Genomic DNA, 22674 nt, shown 5'->3' with positions numbered 1-22674 from the left:
GCTACGGCTCTGGAATAATCTTCCCGGCCGGGCGCAGAGAAGAGACTGGGAGCCGGCCGGGCGGGACAGCGCTCACCGATCCAGGACTCCACCACGTCCGCCTTCCAGTTGAACTGAAGGAAGGCCGAGTTCTCCTCAAGCTTGGCCTTCCTCTGGGCGGCAGCTTTCTCCAAGTCTGACACCTTCCCGTTCAAGCCCTTCATCTTTGAAGAGATGTTCTCCTCGTGGTGATTGTTCTAGGCCACAAAGAGAAGGCACACTCGGGTCGGCCTCACGCCCTGCCGTGGCCGGATGATCCACGGCCTCCCGGCCACGGCAGGTCCTCCAGGGCTGCAAGGTGGGCCCTGCGCCTCCGGCCCAGCACCAGCCGCCAGGGGAGAACAAGTTAAAGCTTTTCTAAAGGCAACACGAGTAAAAGCCTTGAGAGGATGACTGCTGGCAATTTCACCGATAAGAACGAGTCCTGAAAAAACGAGGAATGCGCCGAAACATCGCGGCGACGCACTCGTTAGTATGTCTGGTAACAAAAATTAGTAAAAGAGCAAATACTTAAGACATAAAATGTGAGATATCCAAACAGTGGCTCCTAACACAAGCAACAAACACGATGGCTCAGAGAAAGCAGACACTGAAAATTCGTACGCCCCAAACACTCGGATTTGGTTTTGGAATAACTGAGTCTGAGAACACACACAAGCCAGCATAGAATTTAGAGAGAAACTCGAGGAGGAAACAGGCTGCTGCTGACGGTAAAGCACCGGGCTCCTTTGCTGGCCGCAGACAGTCACAGGCTGGTCCCCGCGCGCGCAGAAAGCGCAGAGACCGAGACGCAGGGCTGTGTGTGGGTGACGGTCAGACACAGACCTCCTCCCTCTCCATACGCGGTCTGGACTGGACATGAGCTTCATGGTAGCTCATTTGCCCATAAGGGTAAAGGAAACAAAAGCTCAAATCCAAACACGGATTTGAACATGCTGTTACCTATGAACCAAATCTTCAGTCTCAAGGCCATGCTGACTACAGCAAATCCCGGGATGAGAAATCTTCTCTACTAGTTACATTTGCAACAGGAGATTATAGTTGTGAAAAGTTCTTGTCTTCTGGTACCAAACACCTGTCACAGCACCTAAGTGATTGGTGGTGACTAAATGGGGACCTGGAATTCCAATGTGCCACAGACCTGACTTCAGTGCTGGGGAGAAAGCCCCTGGCCCCTCCCAAATGCTCTCTCGCTCGGGGGCTCTTTGAGTGACACCCAAGTCTTGTGACTTAAACACACTCATTTCTAAGCCAGCCTGGACAGCAGCCAGGCTTTGTAGAGCAACGAACATCGAGGAACGGGCTCTGTCCTGGGTAGGGGCTGTTCTCATGACGCTTCCTGCATCTCCAACCAGTTCTGTCGAGAGCCTGTAGCTCCCGGTCTCCATGCAAACCTTTCCAGGGTGGATATTCCGGGCAGATGGGTTTTGCGGGGCCCCGGCCCCAGCACGGGAGTGTCGGGTGTGGGAAGTGAGCGTCTCCCCAGCTCACCTTCTTGATGAGGTCCTGTCCGTTGCTGCAGACGTCATTCACACGGTCCTTGTGCACCGTGAAGTCTGTCTCAAAAGCTTCGTGTTTCTTCAACAAGCCCTGCAGTGGAAGAAGAAAGGCCGGTGGCTGAAAGCCTGGCATGGGCTGGTGGGCAGGCCCAGCTGCGGGTCGGAGGGAACCAGAGCTGGACAGCGCCTGCCCTCAGGGGCAGCCCAGTCTAGCTGGGGACTGACGTCGGTGGGTAATCACGAGGGTGCTAAAACCTGGAGGCAGCAAGGGTAACTGGCAGTGAGCTCAGCTGGAGCAGGGACGTCCGGGAAGGCCCTTCGGAAGGGTTAAGCTCTTGCTGAGCAACCACTACAGTGTCCCTCTGTCCTCTCTGGAAGGCCACATAGGAAACAACCCCGTGGAGCTTAAGACAGAACCCAACAGACGGCTTCCCTGAATACAGCTCCTAAGGGACCTTCCAAGTGTCCCCGTCCTCAGTAGACCTGAAAGACTGGAGACCACGGCTCTAGGCGGGCTTCCTGGGGACAGGAAGAGACCTCCCCTAAGCCACCGGAAGCATCCGGACCAGCCGACCAGGGCAGCCACTCTGAGAATGTGGCTCAGGGACCACCCAGACTCTGGGGAAGGCAACCTCTGTCTCCACGGCCGATGGCCCACATGTAGGAACATGGGGCTTTATGGGGTAGGGGTCCCCCCAGCAAGAGAGGAGGCTGTTCAACTAGCCCATGGCTCTGGGCTGTTTGCGACCAGTCGGACCAACGGAACGCAGCATGGCCAATGTCATGTAACATGTGAAGCTAAAACTGGAAGCTTCTCTCTGCCATTCTGAGGGCTACCTATGGACACGGGGCAGGGCCGCTAAAGGAAGGGAGGTGTGGGGGTCAGGGGACACAGAGTCGTGCCAGCCATTGGTGACATACTGGCGGCTCTCTCGGCCTGCTGCCGCACCTTGGTGCTGGTGAGGGACCCCCCTTGGGGAACAAGCTACTGTGGCCTGTTGGGCTGTCACAGAGTGTACTGAGGGCAGAGGCTGAGGCACTGACCCCTGGCACTTAGGAATGTGGAAGACGCAGACAAAACCAACTGAAGACACTCAGAGGCCACTGGGCGGGGCCCAGTCCAGGATGACCTGCGTCCTTCTGAGCGGGAACTCTGGACGCAGCGGCCCAGAGGGAGAGCCGTGAAGGGCAGAGACTGCGGTTATGTGGCCACAACACAAAGAGTGCCAGCGAGAAGCTAGAAGACCGGAATGGGCTTCCCCTAGAAGTTGTGGGGAGCGAGGCCCTGTCTACGCCTTGGTCTCAGACCTCCAGCCTACAGGACAGCAACGGCTGCTGTACGACACCCCCGGCCAAGGGCGCGCTGGGGTGGCAGCTGCTGGACCCCCATGGACATTAGGAGCCTGTGGGCTCGGGGCCATCGGCCGTGGTGCATTTGGACAGAGGAGCAGCATCTCTAGCATGAGGTCGGAGAACTGTGACCAAGCGGGAAGGCCCAGACTGCCGGCCGGGGGCTCTCCCGGCACCAACGCAGCCACTGGACCAAGCGAGGGGCGGCGCGCCAGCTTCTCTGACCTGGACAGCGGCAAGCGTGTCTCCGTAGTCCTCGCTGGCTACAAGCGTCATCTTCTCGTGGATCCACGCTTCTTCCTCTTCCACATTGGCCACAAACTGCTGATACTCCAAGGACTCCTCCAGCCGCTGGCCCCTGATTACAGGACACACCACAGCAGCCACTGATGTCATCCGACTTCAATGCTCACAGCTAATGCATGTTCAAAAACATTCCTGGGGCTCCTGGTGGCTCAGTTAAGCGTCTGCCTTCGGCTCAGGTCAGGATCCCAGCGGCCTGGGATCGAGCCGCACATGGGACTCCCTGCTCGGCGGGAAGCCCGCTTCCCCCTCTCCCACTCCCTCTGCTTGTGTTCCCTCTCTCGCTATGTCTGTCAAATAAATTTAAAAAGGTCAAAAAAACCTCTACAAAAAAAAAGTTGTTTTTTTTTTTCAAACACGGGATAGGACTGGTTCCATCAACCGTTCTGTGTAACGTGAAGCAGACACAGGGCTGTTCACATGTGAAGCTCCCGAACCGTATGCGGGTTCAGATCCACGCAAGGGAACCCACTCGGCATGGGCCAGTCCGGGCGGCTCTGAAACAAGCCGGCTGTGGTGCCCACGCCCAGGACAAGGGTCCGGGAGGCGGCAGAGGGCCCGGCAGCCCCAAGCCTGGCCTCCCACGCGCAGCGCCGGCACCCCTTCCCTGGCCGCTCACCGAGCAGCCGCCAGCTGCTTCAGCTCCTTCCAGTGCTCCACGAACTGGGTCAGACGCTGCTGGATCTCCTCCTTGCCAATGGTGTTGTCGTCAGACAGCTTCTTCCCGGTGTCCAGGACACCCTGACAGGTGAGAAATGACAACGGCTATCACCTGCCCTTAGGTGCGTCCAGAAAAAGGCCTCAGCATCAAACCCAGGAGTCCTCTCTTCCGGGTGCGGAACGGGGGCTCCGAGACCCCGCAGACAGCGGGATGCACCAGGGCAAAGGGTCTCCCTGCCCGTCACCCGCCCCTCACCTGAATGGCGGGCTCGTGGGCCGCCAGTTCCGCCTCCAGCCGCTTGTGCTTCTTCCTCAGGTTCTGCACGCCCGTTAGGTCTCGGCCGTAGTCTTCAGAGCTCACCAGCAGCTTCTTCTCCCTGTACAGCACGGGCAGGCGCTCTGCACCCCAAGTTTTCAACTGGACAGTTTGGTCAGGAGCTGTGACGTCTCCGGACCCCACGTCCTTCACCTACACCTGCCGATCTTGCCACAGAAACCCTTACCAGTCTTCTGGAAAATAAAAGCCTCTATTTCCCAAACGAAGGGCACTGGCATGGGCACGGAGGAGCCCCACCAGGGTCAGGGTGCGCAGGAGAACAAGGAGGCGCCAGCGGGGTCGCCTCATGAGCCCCGCTTTTCCAAACGTGCAGACACCACACGTAGAAATATAGAAAAAACCTGAACAACATTCTCTAAGGAAGCAAGGAAGAAGAGACAGGATTTTTGTCCTTCAAATATGGTGTTTACAAAATGCTAATCCCCTCTGATTGCAATGGGAGAGGAATTAAAAACAAACAATTCTCCCCTCTTCGGGGACTGACCCCGCCCAGGATATCGGGCTGCCTTTTTCAGAAAGGAAAAGACTCGCTCATCTCCCTGAGGACCCCGGGCAGGGTCTACACAAAGTCTGGCTTCATCATCACCTACTGTTCCCACCTGAGGCCATCGATGGCCCTGTCACTGCACAGCTGGGCAACAGAAGCCGCCAAGGTGTCCCCGGGGGCCAGGTGCTGCTACACTCTGGGAGAGAGCCAGACCTCACGGCCAGGCGGCCCAGAGCTCCAGACCCCCCTGGGAGGGTGGCTCCGAGCACCTGCCAGCAGAGGCTCAACGGACATCCCAGAGGACCCGACTGCGAAGGCCCGAGGACACGTACTTGATCCAGGACTCCTCGTCATCCATGTCCCGGAAGAACTGGTGCAGGCGATGGGATTCATTCAGCTTGGCTCGCCGGGAGGCTGCCATGCTCTTGATCTTCTGGAAACGACCGTTGATGGTGTCCCGCTTGTCCTTTACTTGGGAGGTGTCGAAGGCACTGCTGGTCATCAGGCTGTCTGCTTGGCTGTTCAGGTCCTTCAGGCGATCCTGGGGCGGGGGACACAACGGGAGGGCAGGGGACACAACGGGAGGGGTGAGGAACCTGGCTCTCCCATGACTGTCTGCCTGAAAAGCAGAAGTCTTGAACTCTTCACTGACAGCCTGGCTTTGTGGCGTGCTGGATGTTCTCTCAACGTGGCCTAAGTGGATACCTGGGGTTCTAAGACATCAAAATTATTTTCTTAATGACACAAAGACCCCATCTGCCTTCCTCACTGAGTGGATGCTCGCATGTGGATTTTATTAAATCTCCATCTCAGAGAACGTGTCGGTGTCAGCGATCTGTGTGACACTATGGGAAGTGCACACAAGCACCTCAGCAGCACGCTCAAGTTCAAGGACGGTCCTGAGGAGAAGCCCATGCCCTGAGCCAAGCTGGCTGCTTGTTCTTGTCCTCACGGAAAGAACGATGACCAGACTACGGCCATCCAGACTTTAGCGTCTGACAGAACCTTCTTCGGAAAGACTGAAGTGAAACGGTCACTCTCAGGAAGGCAGAGTCTGCTGCTTCTGATAAAACCTGAACTTTCAGGTGAAAGTGGGAATTCTGGAGGAAGTGCACTGGCCTCCATGAGGGGGACCAGCCACTCAACCAGTGAAGGTTGTCCTGTCGAATGGCTATGAAGTCCGTGACTGTGACATGGGAGCTCGTGGAACGAGAGGTAATTCTGCTTCAGTCAGAAGGTTTTCCAAATGATTCTGTGACATCATGCACTTAGACGTGCAATGAGAAAAACATTCCATGTCCATGATGGACCAGTGGCTTTTTAATATTAAATGGTATGAAACACTGACGGATCGGGTTTCAGAGTCCACTTTGCAACTAACCATTAAGCACCGTCCATATACTGACTCTGGTGTGAGAGGACCCACAATCATGTGAATGGAAATACTACTCCCTTCTCGAACTCCCTGTGCGAGGCTGGGTTTCCATCAGCTCTGACCGACCCCACACACTGAATTTGGAAGTAGCTACGAGAATCTGGCTGTGTTCTACTAAACCAGACTGAAGAGATTTGCGAAACAGCCAATGCCAGTCTTCTTATGTATCTTGTTTTGGTTTTGGACATGGCTATCGTTCATAAAAAATGCTACTCTTTTTCTCAGACTTACTCTTGATTTTTCATCTTGAAATAATTATGGACTCACAAGAAGCTGCAAAACCAGGACAGCTTCAAAAACCAAAGACCAGGACCGCGCCTGTGTGCCCTTCCCCCAGGCCCTGCCCACAGCAGCAGCTTCCGTGGTGCCCCAGCAAGACCAGGCCACGGACCCCGGTGCAATCCATGGTGCAAAACCACAGATTTCACCAACTGTACGTGCATCCACCCATGTGCGTGAGGGTGTGCGCCCATAGTGCCACATGACTTCCCCAAGCGCAGAGTCCCATAACCCAAACCAAGCTCCGTTGTTCTGTGAGCACAAGGGAAACCCGTGTCGCTTCCTTGCTGCGCCCACCTGCGTCTAACTCCCGGGGACCACTGCTCTGCTTTCCATCTCTCATTTTGTCATTCTCAGAATGATAAAAAAATCCCCTAAGACTGTCTTTTTAAAATTTAACTTTTAAAATTAATTTTTTAATATAAACAGCAACTATCGACAGACAAACCCACATAAACAAACTCTGGCTGGGGCCTTCGCTAACAGCACAGGGTATAAAACAGCCTCAAGGCCACACTGGGAACGTGGCTCGAGGTGCTGGCCGTTACGTTCCTCCCCCACATGCACTGGGTCTCCCCAGGAGTCAGGCACCACTGCGCCCCAGACGGGCCCGGCCCCCTCTGATCACCTCATGGGCAGATATATCCGCCTCCAGCAGCTGGTGTTTCTTCAGCAAGTTGTTCACGGAAGCCAGGTCTTTGCCGTAATCCTCAGACGCCAGCAGGGCCTCCACCTGGAAGGGAAACAGGGAAGGGGAGATGTGACCGTGTGGTGCCCCGTGGGTATGAGGCACAGTGGGTGTTCTGGAAAATCCACGGTGCCCTGTTGTCTGGCCAGGTCTTTGGCCAGCTGCAAACCTGTCAACCCCAAGTTATGTTGTCACAGTGACTCAGCCTGTATCAGCCCCTGTGGCCTGAGTCCTTCTCCCTTCCTGTTAATCAAATTCAGACTTGAGAGCCTAGAACTTGCGATATCACAGCTCAAGGCAGGGTCCCGGTGCCCTCGCGGAGGTTCAAGGGTGAACTGCGGGGCGATCTCACTTAGGGAGCCCCGCCGAAGAACAGAATCAGCAGCAGCGGCTGAGATTAAAGCACGAGGATGTCTGGTGTAGACGTCCCACCAGAATGCAGGGAACACGTCAACGTCCACCAAACAGGAATGGTTCAATTATGACAGGACTAGGACGGACCCAACACAACTCCTCAAATGCTTAGGAAGAATTCTTTTTTTAAAAGATTTTATTTGTATATATGACAGGCAGAGATCGCAAGTTGGCAGAGAGGCAGGCAGAGAGAGAGAAGGAAGCAGGCTCCATGCTGAGCAGAGAGCCCGATGCAGGGCTCGATCCCAGGACTCTGGGATCATGACCTGAGCTGAAGGCAGAGGCCTTAACCCACTGAGCCACCCAGGCGCCCCTTTAGGAAGAATCCTTAATGATTCAGGATAACACTCCCAAAACACACTCACGAAAAATTATATTCTGAGATCAACTCCATATACAAACAGAACTACGCTACTGTTGATGGAAATATGCGTAGACTGGAGAGAAATATTAACGGTAGGCTCCAAAAATTTCTTTTCCCGAATTTTCTCCTAACTCTGGCTTCCTGACTTAGCTGCTACGTTGGTTTCCACCCAGGCAGAGTCTCTAGAGCTACCGCCGCACAGACCCTACTGTTGCTCCCTGTTGGCATTCCCACGGAGACAAGCGAGCCGCTGCCTAATTCCTATCAGCGCTTTCTTCTGGAAACTTTCATTCCCTCTGACCCCTTAGAGCACAAGACTCTGATAAGGAAGATTCTGTGGAAAGGGGTGCCTTTTTTCATGGTTTGGAGCTGACTGACTGTCCGGTTATCCCAAACGACCAGAACCCCTCTGCTGGTGAGAGGGGAAACCTGCCATTACCTCGGAAAGCCAGAAGTCGAAGTCCTTGATGCCGGTGTTGAAGTTCTGCTGTTTGTTGGCTTCTTTCAGCTTCTGGCTCTTCTCCGCTGACTTCTGCACCAGGAACTGCCACTGGTCAGCTAAGGCAGCCAGTCGAGCCTGGCGAAGAGAAGGGGCCATCAGAGATGGGGAAGTCCAGGAAGAGCCCCTTCTCTGAAAGCTGAACAATTCGTGGGGAGAGAACAGACAGCCTCATGGGAGCCCTTCTTACCAACTCCCCATCGGTCATGTAGGCAAAAATCTTTATCTGCTTTTGTTCTTTTTTTTTTTTTTAGGATTTTATTTAATTATTTAACAGAAAGAGTGAGCGAGTGCACAAGCAGGAGGAAGGGCAGAGAGAGAGGGAGAAGCAGGCTCCTCACTCAGCAGGGAGCCCAACGTGGGGCTCAATCCCAGGACCCCGGGATCATGACCTGAGCCAAAGGCAGACGCTTAACGACTGAGCCACCCAGGCACCCCCATCTGCTTAGTTCTTAAAGCCATATTTCAAAGTCGTCACCACGCGGCCCGTACCTTGACAGCATCCTCACTGCCCGCACAGGCCCCGCGCTCGATGAGGGAGTTGCCCGTGTCGATGACCCCGCGGATGCGGTCGGCGTTGGCGTGTAGTTCTGCTTCGAAGGCCTGGTGCTTCTGGTGCTTGCTCTAAAATTCCAGAAAGAGGACCTTTCAGAACCAGGTCCTGTGAGGTTACCTCCGTTTAGGGAAGAGGAAGTCTCAGAAACTTAAGACAACTGGGGGCAAGTGTCAACATTTCTTCTAGAAGGCAGTCATGGCATTTGTCAAACAGTGTGGGGTTCAGCCTGCTGGGAGCAGGGCAGAAGGACCTGGCTGGGAGAAAGGAGATGGACCAGCTCAGGAGCAGGGGAATGGGGTCAATTCTTCAATCAGCGGGGAGGGAAATCCGAGAATTGAGTACTTTCTACCATTCTGCAGAAAACGCCAGCAGCCAAGGGCAGTGTTTAAACTACTTGGACATCAGTTTCCATCCACGGACAGACGATCTTAACAGGTGACACACACCTGGCTCGCCTGTCATACACATGAGGCCGTGATCACTCTGGCTGGCAGGCGGACTCTCCGCCGACAGGCGAGCATCTACAGCTGCCCCAGACCTGGACTTTGCGGCCTTTTGTAGCTGTCATTAACCAAAACTCCTGAGCACTGTTAAAACCCAAGCTTGACTGGAGGTAGGAAATGACTTTTGCTAAGGAAAGAGAGGGCTGGGAGAAGGCGCCTGATGCTAGGTCTCAAGGGGATTTTCAAGAGTCTGCAAAGCAAGAGAAGGCACGGGAAACACTACAAGACAATGCAAGGACACAGCTGTGACACAATTCTGGGTGAGAAAGGCAGGGTCTCGGGGGATGTTATTTGGGGGAAAAGAACTAAAAGAAAAAAAAAAGTACGGTCAGGGAAGGATTCTGCATCAAATGTTTCATTTCAGGGGCAGCAACTGTCGAAGGACGGAGCCGCCCGGCGGGCGGAGCGCGGTGCCCACATCGGGCGGCCTCCTTCCGCGTTCCGCTGCCCGAGTCCGAGCAGGGTCTCAAATACCCACAAACCCTGACGCGAGTCCAGTTCCTGCTTCTCTTTCTTGCTCTGATCACTCTTTGGTTCCAACCCCACCTATCCCATTTCTTCATTTCTTCGATCCGTTTAAAGCACCACCTGGACTACATTTTCACCGAAAAGTCCCCTACGCTGCCCCCCTGCGCAACAACGTTCCTCTTTTTCCTTAATCTCTCACCCCTGGCTCCGGTCAGCTTTGGAAGCAGATCATCTGCTTCCCTGAGGCAATTTAACTGTCTGTCTCCAGGGACCAGCACCTCTGATGGCAGCCTGGCTGCGTCATCAGACTCGTACCACGCCAGACGCCTTGTCCTCGGCCACCGAGAACCGGGAGCACAACTCCATACAGAAAAAACTGATTACTCCTTTTTTTTTTTTTTCTTTTAAAGAAGCACTTCTGAAAAGCCAGTAGTTAACTACTGCCCCCAAATAAAACATCGTACAGAACTTGCCTAAGTGACACATGGGGACAAGGGAGGGGGTGCAGGGGTGCAGGCTAATTACGACAGAGAAAGCCACATCCCACAGGGACACTTGAATGGAGTGTGATGGGTCATTAGAAATGAGAAGCACGCGTGAGGAGACGCCAGCCGACCACACGAGGCCACGACAAGGATCTACGCAGAGGGACACAAACACTGGAGCGCATTTAACTAAAAAACTCTTGAAGAAGATTAGAAACTTACCAGCAGCTTGGAAAGCTACAAAAACAGATTAAAATAACAAGAGTTCAGTACACGGAGGTGAAAAGTACATATCCGCTACTAAACAGAGGCTCACTCTGTGGTCCTTCCCCTGGGAAGGGCGGCGTGGGGCAGAGCTGCTAGAGGGGGCGCCGCCCACTTCTCTAGCGGACACAGCCTCCACGGGGACAAGTGAGGAAGGCATGTCTCACATCGGGTCATTTAGTGACACCTCTCCGCGGGCTGAGCTTCTTGGAATAACCTTGGCTGGCTTCCACAAGGACACAGGAAATGGTTCTCTAGGTGGAGCCCCCACAGCTGAAGCTGCCTTCTTTACCAGAACCTGTCCCGACACCAAGGCTGCCTTGGGGACGAGCGGCCACTTGGCTCGGCTCACCTGGATGTTAGTGGGGTCCTTGTAGGACTCATCGCTTGCAGTCTGTAGTTTCTCACTGATCCACGCCTCGATCTCATCCACGTCCCGGCTGAACTGCTGGAGCGTCTGCGATTCTCCTAGCTTCGACCTCTTCTCAATCATCTGGGCTTTTAGGCGGCGCCACCTGGGATGGTGAAATGGAACCCAAGCGTGAAGCTCCCGGAGAGCAAGACGGGCCGGGGGGTCCCCTGGGGCCCGTGAGCGCGCGCAGCACCACCCCCACCGACACGCACCTGTCCAAAACCTCGTTGCGCCGGCTGCAGATGTCGCCCTTGGCATAGTGGCCGGCGGCGACGAGCTGCTCAGCAAAGGACTGCAGGGCGGCGATCTTCTCCTCCTGTGGGCAAACAGAGGCATGAGGCCAAGACGGGCAGGCGGGCGGGCCCAGCCTTGCACGAGCCGCAGGTCTTGCACAGAGAGTGGCTGTTCTGGGTGGCGGTGCCCGAGCCGGCGCCGGGATCGGACTACGCTGACACTTTAGAAGCCAGAGAGCAGAGGCCAGGAGAAGCTTGATTTCGACCACTAGCAGAGTTTAACTCAAGATGACTCCAGGTCACCCTGGGGACAGGGGCTAGGACACCAGGAGTTGTCACACACAAAATCAAGCTGATTGTCAGATGGGTGCCAGATTTTCAACAAAACGGGCTATAAATCAAAGAGGTGCCCATCTTCCCGAGCTGTTAGCACTCAGGCGTTCTCTCTCCTCACCAGCACATTTGTGATTCTGCTTTGACAATACGTTTTTTCTGCGGGGCATCCCAGTTACTAAAACCTCACAAGTATCAGAACTTAGAAGTTCTAAAAAGCATCCAGGTCCATATGCGCTTTCCCAACAAGGGGGGCCGCTCTTCCTTCGTGTGGCCAACAGCAAGTCTCTTTGCTTCAGGGAGCCGCCAAGGCTGAGTTGGGCACGTCAGGGACGAGTTTTTATTCTAATCGTTGAGACGGAAAGCGGCAGCAGCCCCCGAAGAGAGCCGTCCATCTGGACAAACCTACACCGAGGAGAGAAAGGCCTCACCTGGACGTTGATGGCTTTGTCGAAGTCCTCGTGTTTTTTGATCAGAGCCTCCACGCTGTCCAGCGAGTCTCCTTTGTCCTCGGTATTCAAGAAGGCCTCGCGGGCAGCCATCCAGTTCTCAGCTTGCTCGCAGTCCCGATGAAAGAGCTAAAGAAAAGGAGGCAGGTGGGCAGATGGGGCCGTCGGCCACGAAGCTCCCGGTTCGAAAGCCCATGGCAAACAGGAAGCGACGTCCTGTACGTACCTGCAGCTCGAGGCACTGATCCAACATCATCCTGCGCTGAGCCCAGGCCTTCTCCAGCCCCGCGCGCTCCCGATCTAGAATATCTAGTTTCTCCTTGACCTCTGGGCTGGCGTAGTGCCCATGAGCCAGCAGCTGCTGCCCAAACTGCTCAAAGGCCTGGAAAGTGCCAGCCCTGGCATCGATTTCTGTCCGGTGCTCCTGCCAAGAGGAGGGAAGGGGTTAGGTAACCGGCACAAGATGCCCACCGCCCTGTCAACCACTGATGCGTGGCTAGGGTGCTGCTGGCGGCAGGGGGGCGGGGAGGGCGCACAGTCTTCCTAGCCCAGCAGCACAACACCCCCACCACCACTTGGTGGGCAGAGCCCCCTACCTGGTGTCGTTCCAGCAAAGCTTCAGCTCCGGTGACATCCCTGGCGAGCTCGTCTGAGGACACCAACCCTCGTATTCCATTGATCCAAGACATGAGGTCCCTGGCAAGCAGACACAGAGGAACAGCGATTACATTACCTGGCAAGCAGGCTTTCTGCCCAGGAAAAGAGAACCACACAATTCCTGTCTCAGAAGATTATTTGGGGTCAAGTAGTTAATCTACTAAATGATTATTCAGGGTCAACTAGTTAATCTACTAACCGGCTAATCTACTGAATGGTTAACTAGTTATAATCCGCATCTCTGGGCAAAATATTTCAAAGCCTCTTGTTCATCCTATTGAGATGTTAAAAAAATTAAAAACGACAACAAAAGACTGAGCATTCCTCAGAAATCAACGCACTAAACTTGTGACTAAGATCTTCCAGCCGTAAAGTAGGTTTGACACAAGCAACAACTATGGTGGGGTTTTCCACAACTTCGGAGGAAACACTTTTCTCTGAGCTTGCAGCAGTTCTGGGCCCACGCAGGCGCTGAACCCAGCTTCTGACCGATGTCTGCACGTGAGGGCACAGAAATCAACGTGTGAGGTCACAGGTCCTATCCTAGAATTCCTTTGATCAGATACACCCAGGATCGGCAAATCCAGAGACGGAAAACAGACTTGATGAGGAGAGGAGAAAGGGGGGTGACTCCTCATGGTGCTCGGGGTGCTCTTCTGAGGCGGTGGAAAGTGTCATAACTTCAGAGAGGTAGTACTCGTATAACACAGTAAGATTACCAGTGAATGACATCCTTTAAGACACATAACTGTTCTGTTATTTGATTTTTACCTTAAAAAAAAAAAGAAACCGGAAACCAAAAACCCAACTGGGACCTCCTACCAGAGGCCTGGGAAGGGGAAGCGCATCACCTGCCCAGCCCAGCCCCGCAGAGCTAGTGCCTGGATAAAACACACCTACGTGTATACCCCCGTGTGCACACACCCGTTGTGAAACCCTTGTAAGCACAGAAGCGTGCCACAGAGAAACACCTGTCCCGAATGGGTGCCAGGGACCAAATTCTACCTCACCTGCCGGTGGGGCACTACGTAGCCTTAAAAAAGCTTGAGGCCCTGGTCATGGGACATCCCGCTAGACACCCAGCCTTGACCCTTCAAAACCGTCAGTGTCATGAAAGACAACATGCAGAGGGCGGAGGGGTCAGGCGACCACTGCCACTGCGATGGGAACTCCGCTGGACCCTGGACCCAAACACAAACCCGGACTCGTGAACACACATTTGAGACGACCGGGAGAACCCGAACCGGGACTAGGTAAGCCGTTGCTGTGCTGGCCTTGGACGTGAGGGTGGGGGGTGGAAACGTGGGGCACGCAGGAGGCAGAGGCCCAGGTATTTAGAGAAAAAGGGCCACGTTATCTGCAAAGCACCGGCAGCCGGGTCAGCAACACAGAAGCGTGTGTCTGGTGGCAAAGCCAACTGGGGGCTACCTGCGAAGGGTGTCGGCCGGGTTCCTGTTTCATCCTTTCTATTTTTCGAAGACTATGAAGTTTCTCTCACTAAAACAGGTTTGCGAAAGAGACTACGGTACATCTGTAGTAAGTGAGAGAGACGTCGAAGGCAGAAACCGAATGCCATCCGGCGGGAAACGGTGGACAGGGACGCGGAGACTTCTGCTGGCACGGGGGAGCCAGACGATGCCGCCTCGCCCAGAGGGACCTGCCCGAAGCGAATGACCGCCCACCGGCTTCAGGCCTCCTACCGGAAGTCACTGAGGAAGCGCTGCAGGTCGTGGGAGTCGCCCAGCTTGGCCTTGCGCTGGTCCGCGCGCTTCCCCAGGCTGCTCCACGCCTGGTCCAGCTCCGTGCACTTTTCCTGCAGGTCCTCGGCTGACTCGGGGTGGGACTGGATCAGGCGCTCGGCCGTCTCCCCCAGCGAGTTGACCTGCGGGAGCAAGGTGGCGGCACGTGAGGGAGCTGCGCTCTGCCGAGTGGAAGAGTCGCGCTGCCCGGGGCCCAAACGTCCCCCACCCTGCCACCTCTCACCTTGTCGCCGAGAGCTGCGAGGTCACGCTCAAAGCCCTCGTGCTTGCGCTGCAGGGCTTGGACGCTGGCCAGGTCGTGGCCGTAGTTGTCAGTGTTCAGAGCCTGATTCTTCTCCTCAATCCACTCTTTGGTCTCATCCGCATCTCTGTGGGGAGGCGCGCAGACGGTGACGGACTGCTGGGCCCAGCAACTACCACCAAAAGCTCCACGAAGCAAAAAACCCACATTCGCTCCCTCCCTCCGTCTTTACTGAGCAGTGCACCCCGGGACAGGTGTGGTCCCGGACGCCAGAGCACGGAGTGAGCGAAGGCAGCCCGTGCAGGGACCGCCAAGGGCAACCCACTGCAGCCCGGAGCTGCCCCTCACCTGTGGAACCTCTGCACCTCGTGGGCGCTGCCCAAGAGCTGGCTCCGCTCCTCGGCCAGCTGCTGCAGGGACCGCCAGCGCTCGTTCAGCTCCTGCAGGAGGACAGCGGTCAGCGTGGTTGCACCCAGGCCAGCCTCCAACACGCGGCCCAGAACCAGAGGACCGGCGCTCGGCTTGCAAGGAACGGCCGGAGCATGGACGATTTCCTGTCTCCACCCTTCCCAGCGCAATAATTAGTACAGACGCGACAGCACAAATCCAGAAGCTAAGGACTGCAGCAAAGTTAGCCACGTCTGATGGCCTGAATGCTCCGTGAGCATCTGACCTGGAATCATCTCGAAGGCCGCAGGGACATGCAGCCGACTCAGCCTCCCTCTCAGCTCCAAGCTGCCGCCTGGAGCAGTTGCTTCATCAGCAACTACCCTGCGGGGGGCGTCTCACTCCACCCCTGTCCTGATCTCAGGGTTCTGGGCCTGGCCTGGGTCTGGCTCCCTGCTCAGTGGGGAATCTGCTGCCGCCTCACCCTCTCGCCCTCCCATACATGAGCTCTTTCTCAAATAAATGGACAAAAATCCTTACAAACAAACAAACAAACAAAGGAACTAGTGTGTGGATGAGTCCCAAGCCCCGAGCCCAGCCACACCCCATGCCACGGCAGGCCACGTGTGGCCCGGTGCTTGAAGAGACAAACACTGGGGGTACCTACACTTCTTGCAGCTCCTGGCCCTACTAGAAGGGAAGGGAAGACTAATTTTACCACTAAGAGCAGGTGAGTTCTTGAGCAGGGAAGGCCACCCAGCCACCCTGCTGTGGGCGGAGAGCAGGCATTTCCCCAGGAAAACCTCGCAGCCGGGACAGCGACAAGTGCAACAGCTCGTGTGATGACTTAGGACAAGAGCTCTGCCATAGTCCGGAGAAGAAGAACAGGGAGGGAGACTGGGAGACGAGGGGGCTGGCCAGTTTCTTACCTTGATGGAATTAAAGGTGGCCACGGTGTGAACCATCAGACGAGCAGACTATGGAGGGAGGAAAGCAAAAGAGCAACGCTAATCCCGTGTCTGCCAATTACGGCACAATTCCGAGGAGCAAGTGCCATTCATTAGGTCTCAATCATCAACCAAAATTGTCTTAAGGGGACACAGTCAAAATGCTGAGCAGAGCCACAAATAAAGGATTAACCAGTGGAAAGGCACAAAGCACCCAAGTGCACAATTTAACTAAGTTCACTGGATGAAGAGTCAAGAGAGAGTGGTGACAACCACAATTAAAACAGCTGGCTGGGGCGGGGGCGTCTGGCAGGCTCCAGCGGGGGAGCACACAACTCTTGATTTCAGGGTTCTGAGTTCAAGCCCCACACTGGGTGTAGAGATTGCTTAAAAATAAAATCTTAAATACACACACATAAAACCCCCCAGCTGGCTGACAGGAAACAGAGCTCAATGTCTAAGTATTAGTGTTGTTCATACTGCAGAATAGGCCAGAAAACACCCAGTTTAACAAATGCTGGGAGTAGTTTAGACTGTTTATGCCTAAAAATGCCAAGAACCTCATATCTCTTCTTGGCTATCGGGCTGCTCGTCTTTTTAACAGTGTCCCCCTTGAACTAAGGGCAACAGCCTTACCAGATAGGGGCAAAAAACCCCAAAACAAAACACAAAGACCAGTGAATTAGCTTTCTTCTCACCAAGGTACAAATCAGACATTCCTTGGGATCACAGAACCCACCAGTTTTATGTTTTAAAAAAAATCCCACATTACAATACCGGTAATCTTCAAATATATTAAGAAAATCAGGGGCCAAAAGCTGGGATGTGGGGGAGTCGGGCTCATCGGTGCTGCCGTGACACGCCCAGGTGACATTTTCAACCGGTGTGGGTGTGTACAGGTTCAAAAAGTACACACCTTTGTCTCCAATCCGTTTTAGAAATAAAAATTAAAAAGAAAATTCGTATGTATTTGTTTGGTGGCGTTGGTGTTCACAAAGCCACCTGAAGCACACTTCCGAAAACACGCCCATTACCAGAAAAACCAGGAGGGGAGATGGGTGAGGATGTTGCCCACTCACATCACCAATGATCATACCCCGCAACCTAAGAATAATTACGATTGAAAACAAGGAGAAAAAGCTGAATCGAAGAGAAAAGTCATGCTCCCCCCCAGTGTGAAACCTCTTTAATGACAGAAACATCCGGGCCAGGAGGGGTGAGGAGGCCAGAAGCAGGGGGCCCTAGCCAAGCACCCTGTGTCTGTCTGGAATCGTGTCTGTCATGGAAGATACATCTCTTTCTACTCCTCCTTCTACATCTCTCTGCAGGATCTGGTATCTTTGAAGAAGCATTTCTTAGGCCCCTGAGGAAAGTGGCTAGGCAGAGGTCAGTTTCTTGTCCCTGTTCTGTCCTTCGGGACTGCAATCCCATGGGTGCAACCACGCCTAACCACGCAGGGCCACCGTGCAGGCTTTACTCTGGCAGTGACAGTATACAAGGCCATCTAACCGAACTCGTCCTGAGCACCTGCACGGAACACCTGCTTCTTTTTACTAAGGGGTGCATTTTAAGACATGACAGAATCAAAGGATAGAATGCCAGGGTCAAAAGGAAACCAGCCAACAACTCCAGAAATGACCAGAGACTCCCAACATGCCCAAATCCTCAGAAATAGACACACCAGAAAACACCATAAAATATGTCTATTCCTGAAAACCTTTGAAAACATAACTGGCAAGGGAGTTCCTACCTTCCACGGGGATGCAGTCTTGGAATCCGTGTCATCCTGCTTAGGGGAGAGGCAGACATTAGGAAGCCATGCAGAGCAGAACAACTCAGCCTCCCCACCTCCCATCCATGGTTGGGGGTCTCTAGAGCCATCAGCCAGGGTAGCATTTCCCTGAGATCAGAAACTGACTGCTGCTCAGAGCACACCACAAGGCAGCTTGAGGGAAGGGAAGCCAATAAACAGGAGAGGAAAATTTCTAGTCTTTTATGAAGTGGACAAAAATGAAGAGAATGAAGAAATTTAGTAAGAAAACCACCAACTCTTGTCTCTGTCCTACTCACTGGATTCTTGGAAAAAGGATAATAAATAAACATAAAATAATTGCTGTGGAAAAAGCTTTAGAAAACTGAAGAGAACTTTTTTTTAATGGTCTTCAGGAGAATGGCAAATTAAAACCTGTTTCTGCTCTTCTTTCTCTTCCACAGATTTTTACCAACAAAAGGCCTCTCTGAGGTTTGGGGACGGAAATCCGTAAGAGGTTCATGACTGTCTATTCTTCCCCCAAACCTACCCTTCCTCACGTTCCAGGTTCCACACAGACTTACCCTGGGCATCATGCCACACACCTCCTACAAGGAAAGAAGGAAACGAGTTTCATTATTCGAGAAAACACGCAACTTTCTGTGACACTTGTTACTGTCAAACCCGGACACGGGGACAGAATCACAAGACAGACAAATTGCCCCAAAGAGCTTCTTAAGAGTCTGACAGACTGTTTATATGCAAGACCTTTTATTCATTTAAGAAATGGGTAGGGTAGGTGGCTCTGTGGCGCAATGGATAGCGCATTGGACTTCAAGAAATGGGTAAGGTTACTACTAACTAAGGGCCATGTAACAGCAAACAAGGGACGCCTGGGTGGCTCAGCTGGTTAAGCGTCTGCCTTCAGCTCAGGTCATGATCCCGGAGTCCGGGGATAGAGCCCCACATTCGGCTCCCTGCTCAGCAGGAAGTCTGCTTCTCCCTCTCCCACTTCCCTTGCTTGTGTTCCCTCTCTGCCAGTGTCTCTCTCAAATAATAAAATCTTTAAAAAATAATAATAAATAGGGACGCCTGGGTGGCTCAGTGGGTTAAAGCCTCTGTCTTCGGCTCAGGTCATGATCCCAGGGTCCTGGGATCGAGCCCCGCATCAGGCTCTCTGCTCGGCAGGGAGCCTCCTTCCTCCTCTCTCTCTCTGCTTGCCTCTCTGCCTACTTGTGATCTCTGTCAGATAAAGAAGTAAAATCTTTAAAAAAAACAAATAAAAAATAAAGAGTAAACAACTTTCACGACATGAAACGGGCACATGGAGAAGACAGGAGGTAAACGAAATGGAGCCAGAGAGGACCTGACCACACGTGGGCCAGCACAGTGCGCTACGGGACGCCACGTGCTGGGCCCAGAAGGGCACAGGAAGGAGCCACGTTCCTTCCCGCCGGCACACGGCTCCATGTGAGCCCGGGGTACTCGCCTGCTGCTGGACGGCCTGCACCTCCTCGGCCATCAGACCTTCGGACTCCAGGTCTTCAGCCACCTTGTTGATGTCCTTTAGCCGCGACTCATTGGCCTTTAGATCCTGTAAAGCAAAACCCGTAACAGCTAAGACGCTAAGAGTAATACAGAGGAGGAGGCGAGCAAAAGGGGTTCAAACTACAGTTTGAACCTACAGGGTTTCTGTTCAGTAGGTATCCTGTGAACCAGTTTCTCTATTCCACGGGAGTCACCTAAACCAGGAAGTCCTGACTGTGGCGATCGAGGAAGCAAGGCAACCATAGGGCACTGACTGACAATGCCTCGTCTGCAATCTGCCTCATCAACGGTGGTTCATACGCCATGATTCTGTCAGGATGGGAATTTGTGTTCCGCTTTCTTCGGAGGAACATGTTTTTAAAATGTGCTGAAATTCTAATGACAGCTCCTGGGGGCGGGGACGACAGCCCCTCACCCACACGAACTGGTTATGAAACTCTTGAAGTGGGAACGAGAAATAAGATGTGGTTTAGGCACACAGTGGAGACCCATTCAGCCATAAAAAGTTGTGGAGTCCCGACACCAGGGAGGCAAGAATGAACCAGGAAAACACGCTGCTCCGTGACAGCCGCCGGCAGTGAAAAGTCACGTCATACAGGAGTCCACATGTACGGAATGTCCAGAATATGTCAATTTGGGGACAAAGGGCCAGGGATCCCGGGAAGGATGCTGTGCTGAGGGCGCAGCTCCCCCGTGACACGGGAAATGGCCCGGGACCAGAGAGGTCAGTGGCTGCGCCGCGCGGCACTTTCAAACCGCCTACTTGAAAAACGCGTAACCGTGTGTCGGGTCCACTTTAACCCAATTACAAAAAGTACTTTAACATGTTTTTGTCTTTTAAGTTCAAAAGCTCTTAAGAGAATTAGAGAAAAGCGCCTCGACTTCCGTGAGGCTAATTCAGCCAAAGGAAAATTCCGGCTCATGTGTCCGTGACGCGGCTCCCCGGCGGGCCAGCGCCACCGGGGCCCTGTGGGTTCCCGTGAATTTCAGTCACGAGGCCGGCACGCCCTCGGGCTGCTCATCAGAGGCCAGACCGCCCGTACCTTCTGGAAGTCATCGAACTTCTTCTGCAGCACCTCGACCTGCTCCAGGTCGGCGCCCACCTCCTCGCTGGTCAGGGCCGCCTCCTTCTCGTTGATCCACTGCTGCAGCTCGTTCGCCTCCCGGAACAGCATGAAGCGCTTGCAGCTCTTCTCCAGCATGGCCTTGCGCTTCTCGCCCAGCTCCAGCAGCGAGTGGTACCTGCGGGAGGCAGGGAGGGTGACAGAGGGGGCGGGCAGGCCGTTAGCTTCCCACGGACGCTCGCCTACGGCCAAACCACCAGTGTCTCTGAGATGCGGGTCCAAGGCCATGAGTGTGTCGCGATGGTGCCCGGGTGACAAGGTGTCAGAACACAGATGAGGAGGCGGCTCCTACGGGCCCGCGCCACAGCCTCGGGGATGAGTGCCCACGGTGCTGGTCGCCACTGGGTGGCTGGGACAGCCGGCACACTCATCCCTGGGCCCACGTGGCCCCGAGAACATCACAACCACAAATGACTGGAAGCAAGCGTCGAGCACAGGAACACAGGGAGCATGCGAGCACTGCGGAGATGAGAGGAGTGTGCGGGCACGACGCAGACCGAGGTGCCGCTCCGCTCTCCTGACTCCCTGAGCCGCCCCGGGCCGGGGGCTGGGGTGGCGGGGGGAAGGCATGCCCGGCTTTACAACAGCCTCGTACAGGACGTTAGCCTCTCTGAAGGGTGGGCGAGTGATACGCTGATTTCTCAGTGGTTTAGCAACTAGACGGAAAATCAGGTCAAGTACAGAGTATCCACACCATTTTGGTGTTGGAAGATTTCAGAGGAATCCAAGAGTATTTGAGCTCTTAGGAGCCAAAATACAAAAGGATGAGCTACTTACTAGCTTTGGAGATATGAACGTGACAAACATAGTAAAAACGAAGTTAGAGGCTAAAGAAAATCCACCGTCACCATCAAATCTAAGCTTCTCCGAGTGAGATTTAAAAAAAAAAAAAAAAAAAAAAAAAAAAAACCAACGCGATACCCAGACTCAGAGCACTTTAAAGGGCGGAGTGGAGTCTGCTTCCTACTAAGAAACACTATGGGCCCGGCCTTCAGGTTCGCTGCCGAGCGCGGCTGGCCCACCACCAAAGCCAGCGGGGGACGCGGGGGACCAACGACACCAAGCGCACAGCTGCACACGGAAGCGACCCAGAAGACAAGCGGCCATCGACTGACACGGCGCCACCGAAACCTCATCCCTGGTGAGCGAAGCTGCCGCAGGGCGGCGCAGTACCCCCCCACCTCGTCCTTCCGGATGAACAAGAGCCTTGGAGAGAAGCGGCAGAGGGAGAACGGACACGGGCACCGGCAGGGCCGCCGCCTACTCACAGTTCCTCCACCTGTTTCATACGCAGAGACACGCTGCCGGCCTCCTTAGTTACGCGCGTCCTGCACGGGGGGCACAGCAAAAGCATGCACAGATTAGTGCGATTAATCCACGGGAAAGGACAGTGGCCGCTCCGACGGGCGCCAGGAGGCCGGATGCTTCGAGTGGGGGCAACTGAGGAGCCATTCAAAAGCTCTTAGGAAGGAAGCCAGGCCACGAAGGAAATCAGGAAAGAAACAGCCAGCAAAGTAAATTAGAGGGTTAGTTCACTTTCCTTTTCCACAACAGTCTGCCACGTTTAAGGCGGACAATGTTCCTTATACTGGCCGCTCTGGGCACTTGACAAAGCAAGGCCAGCGGCGGGAAGGGCTGCTCCAAGGAAGGGACTGGATAGAGTGAACACAGCCCTCCAGTCACGTGTCAGGCCGGCGGCTTTACTCCCACGGTTCGACCCCAGCCCCAAGCGTGCTCCTGTCTCAGCAGGAACGGAAAAGGTCTGGAAGTGGACACGTAACTGATCTTCTCAGGGATCATCAGACTCACAGAAGTTCTACTGTAATAGAATCTAGTGAGAACGTAACTTCTGGATATTTTCTAGTGTCTAAAAACTTCCGAGCTCATTAGCAGAGCGAGACACCCTACGGGAGGGACTCAGGTCACTACGGGAGCTTAGCTAGAGGACAGAGGACAGAACTACTTCGTAAAAAACCACCTCTGCCCCAGAGCAGAAAGCAGGAGACACCCACTCTCCCAACAGCCTTTGCAAAAGAGAACCTCTAGATCTCAGTCCCAGAGCGCTCTCCCCAACTGAAGGACAAAGATTCAGAGGCTGAGGTTTAGAAAATGCTGTGGAGGAAGAGAAACTCACTTTAGGGGAAGAAATAAAACATGGAAAATAAAGGGGTCAAGGGTTTTAGGTCCAAACAGAACGCTGTGG

The 22674-nt window shown here is 54.1% G+C and overlaps 1 protein-coding gene across 16 annotated transcripts in view; it reads right to left on the bottom strand.

Moving 5' to 3' along the window:
• Window positions 1–22674, bottom strand: part of SPTAN1 (spectrin alpha, non-erythrocytic 1) — a 61157-nt gene that overhangs the window by 7354 nt on the left and 31129 nt on the right. For 4 of the 16 annotated variants that reach the window (XM_045082530.1, XM_045082526.1, XM_045082535.1 and 1 more), the window contains 24 exons: window positions 21740–21799; window positions 20391–20589; window positions 19289–19393; window positions 18384–18407; window positions 17800–17838; window positions 16032–16079; window positions 15064–15155; window positions 14698–14842; window positions 14415–14596; window positions 12654–12753; window positions 12284–12481; window positions 12040–12186; window positions 11255–11358; window positions 10983–11145; window positions 10589–10603; window positions 8847–8978; window positions 8295–8432; window positions 7018–7122; window positions 5008–5216; window positions 4108–4228; window positions 3811–3932; window positions 3114–3246; window positions 1531–1629; window positions 77–236 (listed from right to left, as the gene is read on the bottom strand). In XM_045082530.1, the coding sequence (XP_044938465.1) occupies window positions 77–236; window positions 1531–1629; window positions 3114–3246; window positions 3811–3932; window positions 4108–4228; window positions 5008–5216; window positions 7018–7122; window positions 8295–8432; window positions 8847–8978; window positions 10589–10603; window positions 10983–11145; window positions 11255–11358; window positions 12040–12186; window positions 12284–12481; window positions 12654–12753; window positions 14415–14596; window positions 14698–14842; window positions 15064–15155; window positions 16032–16079; window positions 17800–17838; window positions 18384–18407; window positions 19289–19393; window positions 20391–20589; window positions 21740–21799 (2840 nt within the window). The remainder of the gene's footprint in view (window positions 1–76; window positions 237–1530; window positions 1630–3113; window positions 3247–3810; window positions 3933–4107; window positions 4229–5007; window positions 5217–7017; window positions 7123–8294; window positions 8433–8846; window positions 8979–10588; window positions 10604–10982; window positions 11146–11254; window positions 11359–12039; window positions 12187–12283; window positions 12482–12653; window positions 12754–14414; window positions 14597–14697; window positions 14843–15063; window positions 15156–16031; window positions 16080–17799; window positions 17839–18383; window positions 18408–19288; window positions 19394–20390; window positions 20590–21739; window positions 21800–22674) is intronic. The other 12 variants (XM_045082527.1, XM_045082536.1, XM_045082539.1 and 9 more) reach the window with 8 other exon arrangements.

The sequence above is a fragment of the Mustela putorius genome, unplaced genomic scaffold (assembly GCF_011764305.1).
Source record: "Mustela putorius furo isolate JIRA1106 unplaced genomic scaffold, ASM1176430v1.1 tig00000596_pilon_pilon_pilon, whole genome shotgun sequence".
NCBI classification, from domain to species: Eukaryota; Metazoa; Chordata; class Mammalia; order Carnivora; family Mustelidae; genus Mustela; species Mustela putorius.
The sequence above is the reverse complement of the archived record's forward strand: the minus strand, read 5'-3'. Positions and strand labels throughout refer to the sequence as shown.